At 41.0% G+C, this 10,084-nt stretch overlaps 1 protein-coding gene across 3 annotated transcripts in view; it reads left to right on the top strand.

Annotated features, from left to right (window-relative positions):
- Positions 1 to 3,840: 3,840 nt before the first annotated feature.
- The window catches only part of RNF8 (ring finger protein 8), a 46,384-nt gene continuing 40,140 nt past the window's right edge, over positions 3,841 to 10,084 (top strand). The window contains exons 1-2 of one of the 3 annotated variants that reach the window (XR_005218055.1): positions 3,841 to 4,090; positions 7,754 to 7,882. Coding sequence is in view for 1 of the 3 variants with exons in the window: in XM_037844268.1 (XP_037700196.1) it covers positions 3,980 to 4,090; positions 7,754 to 7,882 (240 nt within the window). In the remaining 2 variants the exon portion in view is untranslated. The remainder of the gene's footprint in view (positions 4,091 to 7,753; positions 7,883 to 10,084) is intronic. The other 2 variants (XR_005218054.1, XM_037844268.1) reach the window with 2 other exon arrangements.

The following is a 10,084-nucleotide window of genomic DNA, read 5'->3' as shown; positions in this document are numbered from 1 at the left end:
ATTTTGTACACAGCTGTTACATGTAAGGCAATCTGTCTTTAAATAGGGATAAATTACTCTAAAGGAAATCAATGTTAATAGTTTTCCCCATCAAGTCAAGTGTCTTGTTTAAATAAACTTGTTTGTTTTGTTTTTGTTTTTGTTTTTTTAAAAAAAGTGTGTGGGATGGGAGATCTTGTAGTCATCTTGGACAACATAACCTGCCACACTTCCTTCCATATCTCTCTTCATTCCTTTTCCTTTCTTCTTCTTGCCCTGTGCTTCTTCCCCTTCCTGTCCTTTTCCTTTCCCCGCCTACCAACCCCTCCCACAGCCAGCTCTTTCTAGCATTCCTCAATTCTGTTCAATTAACACTAAGTGAGTACATAAATAATGTGACAGGTGTCAGAACACAGATATAGGTAACACCTTCCTTCCTCTTCTGCACCCCACTCTCCGTTTCCCCTCCATCGCTCCCTCTCAATAGGGGTATAAGGCAGCGTTTCTCAACATCAGCGCTATTGACATCTGGGCTGGATACTTCTTGTTGTGGGGATTGCCTTTGATTTATAGGATGTTTAGCAGCATCCCTGGCCCCTGCTCATGAGATGCCAGTAGCAACCCCCCAAGTCATGACAATAAAAAATGTCCCCAGACATTGCCAAATGTCCCCTGGGGGCAGAATCATCCCCAGTTGAGAACCATTTATACAAGGAAATACATATGGGGAGTTAGATTTAATAAAATCCCCAAATCTTAGAAGGAATTCTTCTCCAAACTGTTTTGATCACGGACTCTTAGCAACAAAACAATCTCTGGGCATGCATCCCCAGTATCTGTATTTATTCATATAAAATCTTCACATATTTCCTATGTTGTTCTTTTATGTAATAATAAAATACTCACAAAAGTGGATATTTTTTAAAGGACAGGATATTATAAATCTGATATTTTCTTTCCACAAGCAAATAGATCATCTTGGGCATTCCTTGATGTCTGTCCATTCCATCTTAGAGACCACTGCTAGATTGTAATGGACACAACCTTTGGGGCTAGATAGACCCACCTTCACAGCCCTGGCTTCAGTTCCCTGCACTACTATTTGTCAATTGAGTTATGTTCATTCATTCAGTAAAATACCAGGAATACAATGAAAAACAAGACACAACTCTCAAGGAGTTCATGGTAATGAGACTTCAAACAACCCATTAGTCTCAGGTTCATTGGAGGTAAAATGAGGATAATTATGTCTTGCAGGATGGTAGTGAAGATTAATTAAGATAATGTTTGTAAAGCATATAATATACTCAAAAGCGGTACCTGCTAATTCATTGCAGGGCTATTTGTAACAGCAAAAGATGGAAAAGACCCCAATTGTATATCAATAAGGGATTGGTTGAATAAACAATGGTACATCCACTCAATGGAGTAGTATACAGCTGGAAAGAGGAAGGAGGAATATATGTATATACCACTATGGAATGATTTCCAGGATATATTGTTAAATAAAAGAAACAAGTTGCAGGGAGTGGGGGAAGTTTGAATAGGTGAAGCACAGGGGATTTTTTAGGGCGATGAAATTATTCTGTATGATGCTGTAATGATGGATACATGACAAGATGCATTTGTCAAAACCCATAGGACTTTACAGAATTTGAGCCTTGATATACGTAAATAAAAAAAAAATCATTGAAGAAGTTGGGGGATCCCAGATAGAATGTAGACTGTGACAAAAGAATCTGTCTTACAAATGAATGAAACAACTTCACTGAAGGGGGTACGGGTAAAGGGTGCTGACTTAAGTAACTCTGGAAATGAATGAAGCCTGTAAGACTAAAGGCAAACGCTCATAAACTTTGTATTCTAGTTGATAAAGTTGTTTTTCATGGGGGTATGGATTAATGATTCTGAAATTACTATACATACATACTGGAAATGCTCACTTTTATAGTGAAAGTTACAGATAAGTATGGGGGGGTTGGCTGGAATGATCCATGTGGTAGTAATGGATTAGAATTGAAGACATCAGTATGTATTCATGTTTAGCTTACAGACTGATATGTACATATATGTATCCGTCTGTAAACATATATGTATTTATAGATATGTGTATATAGATGAGTTAGTATCAACACCTATATTTCCTGGCTCAGTCAGCTCAGAGGATCTAGAAGTCATGATAGCACAATAAGAATGAGCACACCTAGGACCAAGATCTTGGTTTCCAATACCATTCTCCAATAAAAGGAACCAGGGAGAAATGGCTGATATAAGTACTAAGGAAGTGTTCAATAAAACACAGTGATGGGAGTAAGTCAAAGGGACAGAGTCAACTGAAAGAGTTTACAATGGACAATTAGTTTTATTGCTATTTTAGTAGCAAAACAAAGCAGTATTGGATTACAACACAAAGCATAAAATAAATATCCATGAGCCCTGATATGCTGATATAGCCCTGATACATATACTGATATAAATAATTGAATAAATAGAGGGAAGATAAATCTCCTGTGCAAAAGAATTCCAAATAATTTATGTAAATACTCTGCCCTCAAGGAAGGGGAGCATAACTGCATAGCGACTTTCTTCCAAAGATTATAGTATAGAAGGGGGGGTGGTAAGTTTATGGTAGAGGAACATGATAAACACTACCTTAGACAGATGATCAAGATTAACACCAATAGAGATAATTCATGTTAAGAGCATGTACCCTTAATATGATGTGATGAGAATGACACTTTACCTCTGCAGTCTTCCTCCCCAAACCCATAACCCTAGTCTAATCATGACTAAACCATCAGACAAATCCCAACCGATGGTCATTCTACATAATACCTGGCGAGGCTGGAGCTACAACCATGGTTAGGAAATTAGGCTAGATCTAGAAACAGACCTGAATTAGCATCTTACCCTGCCATTTCATTTGTTACTTTGGGAAGATTACTAAATCTCTCCATGTCTCTTTCCTCAACATCCCTCAAGTGGGAATTATAATGGTAACCACCATGATCATATTGTTTGTGAGGAGCAAATAAAGTATGTAAGGTGCTTGACCTAGTACCTGGCACCTAACTCTCAATAAATGTTAGCCATATATTACTTTGCTTTATAGGATTCATTTAGTATATATATTTTCTCCTGACAGAATTTAGTATAAGAAAATTGTTCACCAGGTATTGGAAAACTGAAAAGATAGAAGTGGGCATTGTGTTATCCCAGAAGGAGTTACATACCATAAAATTCACCCACTGGAACTGTACTTGTTCAAGGACTTTTTTTTTTTTAGTGAAATAGCTGTGCAATCATCACCACAATCCAGTTTGAGAAACTTTTCCATGAGTCTCCAAATTTCCTCAAGTCCACCTGCATTTAATCCCCTGCTCCCATACCCAGCTCCAGGGAAGGACTAATCTGCTTTCTGCCTCTATAGATTTGCCTAGTATAATTTATTAAATTGGGTAATACAAGGAAGTCGTGCAAAATAGACACCATTTTTAGGGCTAGATTTAGATTTAAAAATTATGAGGAAGTTGTTTAAAAGCGGGTTACAGTTTTAAATAACATGGATGTAAGTACAAGTTATGATTAAGTACAAGTGGTCATAAGTACAAGTTTAGAAAGAAGGTGGGGATGGTGGTGAAGAGAAGCTCCAGTTAGGACTGGGGTGGGGGTTCTGGAGAAAGTGAGGGAAGCGGAGGCGGGGCGGTTAGAGTACCTCGGCCCCTACCCGCCCTTCCAGAGGCAGCACTCTTGCACACCTGCGCCACCCGGGAAGCCGCCTTCCCGTTGCGCAGGCGCAGTGGCTCTGGCTTGCTAGCCGGAGGTGGGGCTGGGTACGTAGTCCGAACGCCTGCTCGCATCGATCGCGAGCGCGAGGCGATTGCTTCTGTCTGTTGTTTAGGTATGGCGCCCGCGACTAAGCTGAGAGGTGGCAGGAGCTGCGGCCGGGATCTCACTGTGTGCTGACCGCGACCGGGGTCTAAACTAGACCGACTGGGCTATGGGGGAGCCCGGCTCCTTGGTCACGGGAGACCGCTCCAGTGGCCCGAGCTGGTGCTTGCAGCGGGTGGGGATGAACGCCGAGTGGCTGCTGCTGGAGGATGGAAGCGAGGTGAGGGGGAAGAGTTCCCTTTGGCGCGAGGGACGGGGGTTGGATGAAGCAGGGGGAAAGGGGAGAGAAGGCTTTGGGGCCCGTTGGATGCAGGGAAAAGAGGATGTGGGAGCCGGGAGGAGGAAAGATGTGAGGGGTGGGTGGTGGGCGACAGAAGAGAAAAAGTGGTTCTGGTGCTAGCAGATGTGGGGTATAGTGGGAGGATGTGTTCAGGGACGTAGACACCGAGTGAGAGAAGGGAAACAAGGTTCATTAGAGAATGGAGGGCCATGGGGGGGAGGGGACACAGGGCCTGGACCGAGGGAATAGGGGCTAGAAGATGTCCCGTTTGAGAGGCCTGGGCCTGAGGGACGAGCTTGCACGGGAGTTCGGGTTGCAGGGAGGATTCGGGTGGAAGGAGCAGAGCGAGAAGTGCGCGTGGAGGATGTGAGGAGAAACTGGCGTTTTCAGGACAAGAGAGGAAGGGGACTGGGACGGCCCTTTTTGGGGTCGCACTGAGACTGCGATGCCCAGTGCCGGGCAGGGGAAGTATGAGGCGGAGCTGTCCCAACTTCCACCTTGAGTCGCGAACTACCGTGGGTCCAAAGCGAACTCTGGAAGGGCTGCCCAGAGCGTGAACTCTCGAGTTTATTTTGAAAAAGATTGCGAGTTTTGTATTATGTCCCCTAATATACTCAAACTTTAATATAAAAGTGTCGTCTTCTTTTCCAACTCTGAGGATAATTTGCACTTTGGGATAGGCCACGTTTATCCTGTGAGTATCATACTGCCGAGTGGCACCCCCTGAAGTGGGTCAAAGGTGGGGATTCAGAAATGTAAGAGCGTCCTTTCCAGAGCTTGGTTATAATGTTTGCTAATACGCCCATAAATGAAAAAAAAAAAAAAAAAAGAATGAAAGAAAGGAAAGGTGAGGTGAGGTGAGGTGAGGTTCCAGTTTGGGGAGCCTAGGAGTGGGGTGGTGGTTCTAGAAAGGGGGAGGAAGAGTTGTAATCATGTTGGGAAGGAGAGCTGGGTCAGGAATCTGCTTGTTGTGATTGAAATTTGGTTTTGGAAATAATTTGTTTGTAAGGTTCATTTTGCAGTAAAATTGGGTGGTTGGTTATTATGTTGTGAATTAAGGACGTTTTTATTCTTTTGTATATTCAATTAGATTTTTCCTGTAAGTTATATAGTCTTCCCCAAAGCATATACCTTTTGGGAATTTTATCAAATTAAGACATTAACACCTGAATAATGCTATCCATACCTTATTTTGGGTAGGGTTGGAACTTTCACAGACATTACTTAATCTGATTCCCTGCATATGCACTACACTCTCACACACAAGCGTATAAGATAATTGGTGGTCAAGTGTTAATGCATTCTTTCAGATTCAGTTGCTGTGGGTTAATTTATTACTTCTCCTGGATAGCTTGTGATAGCACTGGGAGTCTTGGAGGGTAGGATGGGGAGAAAGAATTCAAGCATCTGGAGTAAGGGCAAGAGGACTGTCAAGCACTCTTAGACATTTAAATCTATTGGGTAATTTTGTGTGGGGCTGCTTCCATGGAGAAAGACTCATACAAAGCTGAGTGAATGGTGAAAACAACTATAGCTTGCCTAGGGGGCCTGTGCAGAGGAGGAGGCCTGCTTGGCCTGTCTGTCTGCAAGGTCTGCTCTTTAGGAAGTAGTTGGAGCATAGCCTGCAGAGTATGTGAAGAAAGACTTGAATCAAAGCCAAGAGATGGGGTCTTACTGTAATTGTCCCCAAACCATAGCACAAGCTGCTGTGCACAAGATATTAGGAGTTGTGCTGGCATTATTTATTATAACAGCAGAGTAGGGTCATTCCCCGCCTTTCCAGTTCCCCTGAAGGTCTCATATTTTACAGATAAAATGGTAAAACAGGGTTCCTTCCATTTCACTTACTGAAGTAAGTTGTCTGAATATGGGTATCTTTAAACTTCTTAAGCCAAGAGAGTTTGGTGGAAAAACAAATAGATATGGATTTATTACAAATTATCTAGTTCGTGAGCCATATATGGATCTAGGCCTTGGGAAAAATTATAGTGTCTTCTTTTTATTCTTTATCTTCTCTTTGTATTTTGTTTTCATGAAACTTTCTGCCTTAGAGAGGGGTGGAAAAAGGGAAAGGTTGGTTTTAAAGTACTTGCTGGTCAGTCTGGGAAACAGTAGAAGTTATGTCCAGGAGGAAAGGGATAGCATTAGTGAAGGTGGGCAAGGGCAAGATGATCTTTTAAACTAATAATATTCATTTAAGCCCAAAGGCTCACAAAGTTGTAAATGAAAATAACTCCCAATATTTGGGTACCAGAAGCTTGGCGATTTGTTGGCACTCAGTTTATATGGGAAATTTAGTTTTACGTTATGAATGGTGCTGAGATTTCCCAATAAGCTCACTAAAGATAATTTAACTGTGGTGTAGGTGAAGTATCAGTAGAGTATTAAGGTAAATTCTAGGACCAGACAGTGAAGGGAAGGGAGAAAAAGAGTTAGTTACTGGTTGAAGGAGTATGCAGATTGTGTGGTAGAAGGCTTATTAGGCTTTCCTGAGAGCTTTGCATTTGGCTGCGTCCCATTTCAATATTTTTGTCTGTCTTGAATGAAAGTACAGAGGCATCATTATCAATTTGGTGGGTGACTCAAAGCTGGAAGGGATATTGAATATGTCTAATAGCAGATTAAAAAATCAGAAAAGTCTTGACAAGCTGTTGTGATAGGCTGAACTAACAAGGTGAAATTTAATAGGAATCAGTATAAGGTTCTGCACTGGAATTCAAATTTACCAACTAGTCAGGTATAGAACGGAAGGGACAAGACTTAGCACAGCAGTTCTTGGTGGGGGAAAGACCAAGAAATTTAATCATTCCTAAACCTAGGGACACAAACAGTGGGACAGATGTGCTATCCATGCAAGCTAATGCAATTTATATACCACAGCAATTATATCTAGAACTGGGAAGGTGATACTTGCATTCTACTTTATTAGCAATGATGTTTATTTTTCTTAATATGGCATCCAGGAATAAAGGAGTCTTTCCACAGACCCATTAGGGTGGCAAAGAGACTTACACCCACACCCCTGGAGTTAAGTTGGAACACAGCCAAGAAAAGAGAAGACTCTGTGTGGACACTTTATAGCTGTCTTTAAATATCTGAAGGGCTATCACGTGGAAGGGGTATTGGAGAGTCTGATGGTACCCAGGGCAGAGCCAGGGCCATTGGATCGAATTTATAGTGAGAAAGGTGCCAAATCAGAGCCATTAAAAAATCGGAGGGACTGCTTTTATAGAGGCTGTAGTTCTTGGCAGTGTTTAAAACCAATCAGTAGGGATACATAGAAAGAATCCAGAAGACTTTTAATGATCCCACCAAACCGAGAGTCCATGATTAACTCCTTTCACCTGTCTCTTCTTGTCACAACTTCTTGGTTTTCTGTTTGTTTATTTGTTTGTTTTTACCTGTAAACCCCCATTTTGTGAAAATTTTTCCTTGGGGGCTCCCATGGTACCTGAAGGAGATAACAGATGAACTGTTTGGGTTCTATGGAGTCTGGTTTCGTAAGTCAGGACCTGTGTACTTTACTGGTTGATGAGATTGTAAAGAACCCCCCTTTTCAACATATGACTGATTGTGTCTCTTACATTGCTATTGTCTTCCTAGGTGACTGTAGGGCGAGGATTTGGTGTCACATACCAACTGTTATCAAAAATCTGCCCTCTGATGATTTCCCGCAACCACTGTGTTTTGAAGCAGAATGCTGAGGGCCAGTGGACAATTATGGACAACAAGGTACAGGAGGAATTCACAGACTTTTAACAACTTCTATTAAATTTTTATTTATTGTTAAATTACTTTTTTTTCTATAGATTCAAAAGTTTATTTTCTTCTTCCCTAGCCACCCATTTCTCTTCTCCAGAGGCAACCACTTCTGTATGCTGCCAGAAATTGTATTATGCCAAAATAATTTCTAATGACTTGTAAGTTGGAGTTAGATACTTTGTTACTTTGAAGAGAACACCTAAATTGGCGCAGTGTGCCTGTTCTAGAAACTAGACTAAGTTACCTAGGAGTTGACCCTTTTTGAGTTGAAGGTCCAGAGACCCTGCAAATCTGCTGAAGCTTCTGTACTCCTGTGGCCTCAGAGGACAAGGAGAGGAGGGAGAAGCTGTGAGCTGAGTGCACATAGCACCTTCCCCTCTCTATCCCTTCCAATCAGAGTGACCCCTTTTAAATTATTTATTTATTTCTTTTCCTCCCCCTGCCTTTTAACCTGTTTTACAAATTGGTGTTCTGAGGAAGATTTCCTTTGAGTAAAGGTTTTTTCGGTTTTAAAGAAATTTGAAAACCACCTGTCTAGTGTGAATATACTAAGGGACTTGAGATAATGTATAAAGCCCAGCAATTAGGAAGTACGTGAAGTGCAGATATATATACAAGCATCTATGAATTCAATGAAAATATAGACTATGAGGGAGAGAAAAATTCTACTATAAATAGTTATGGATTAGGAAGCATGAAATGCCTGCAGACACCATTTTATGCTGCTTCACTGCTCTGGTTGGAAATATTTTACCTGTTAGAAGGAAGGATATCTGGCAGGCCTGCCTAGCAACTTTATTTTTCATGCATAAAACTGCTAGATTTAAGCTATTGGAGAAAATACATTCCTGCCCTAGGATTAAGTTGAGCTGGCACTGTGTTGAAAAAGAGGTTATAAATGCTAAGTAAGTTGGTTCAGCACTCTTAGCAAGGCGCTATGACAGAACAGAAATTGGCACTGAAAGGGGTTTCTTAGATATTACCTAGTTTAATTTCTTCTGTAGATAGATGAATCTGAGACCCAGAGAGATAAACTGACTTGCCGTCTACATAACTGACTCGTGAGTGAGTGGATGAGCCAGTACTCAAACTCAAGTAGGTCTCACTAATATGCCCTGCTGCCAAATACCAGTGAAGGACACAAGCATTGTGCCATACTGGCTGCATGATTTAAAAGATATATGTCTATTTAAGATAAATCTGTAAGCTTTTAAAGTGTCTGCAGTATCTTATATCAGAACACTTTAGGAAAAGACGTTTTCCTCCTTAGAGTTGGCTACTGAGAAATAGGGTTATAGTGTCATAGAGGTGAGTTCTTTCCTACTTCTTTCCTTGATTGTATGTAGTACGGATGTACTCAATTAATGGGATTAACAGATTTTGAGAGTTTGGGAAGCCACCAGGGGCATAGAGGCACCGAGTCCCAACAACAGATCATGACCATGCTCCAGGGATGCTCTCAGTGTTTGCTTTGTACCCTTTCTTCTAGGGTTGTTCTTATCACATGACTCCTTTCTCAGGTTCCTGTCAAATAATAGAGAGGAATGGTAGGTTCCTGATTTTTCCAGATCTTTTCTGTAAATGGGTTAAGCTTACTCTTAGCTTTGATTCAGTTTGTGAGAGAATTTTGAGAGAAGCAGTGACTGGCGTGTTTTGATGGAGCAACTATCCCCTAACCCCCATCTCATTTTAAACAGATGCTCCTTTTCTTTCTGGCTTCTTCCTGGCATTTTGCCTTGACTGCCCTCTTCTCTGATAAGGGATTTGAGTTCAGCTTCTGGATATTATTTGGAGGCATTTGTCAAATCTCTTTCAAGAGGTAGATATTTCTAATAAATTCCAAACTAAGATCTATATTCTCTTTTCATAAAATGGTTTCTCCTATCTGCTGGAATGGCCAGAAAGTGAGAATTTAAATATAGATACAAAAATTGCAACACATGCAATTTTGGTTTATAATTGGCTTTAAAAAACCAACTTTAGAGGACATTAACTGTGAAAACAAAATATGAGAATGGTTCTAATTTTTCTAATTTTGTAGGTTTTAGTTAATTCAGATACTCCGAAGGTGATCCATGCTTTTTATTGGTATATAGCTCTTTCACAATAAAAGTTGTTTCAAAGAAGTCGCAATCTGAAATGCCGTGGCAGGTGTGCTGGTTTGGATGTATT

This window comes from Choloepus didactylus, chromosome 7 (genome assembly GCF_015220235.1).
Source record: "Choloepus didactylus isolate mChoDid1 chromosome 7, mChoDid1.pri, whole genome shotgun sequence".
NCBI classification, from domain to species: Eukaryota; Metazoa; Chordata; class Mammalia; order Pilosa; family Megalonychidae; genus Choloepus; species Choloepus didactylus.
Note: the sequence above shows the minus strand (reverse complement) of the source record. Positions and strands in the feature narration are given on the sequence as shown.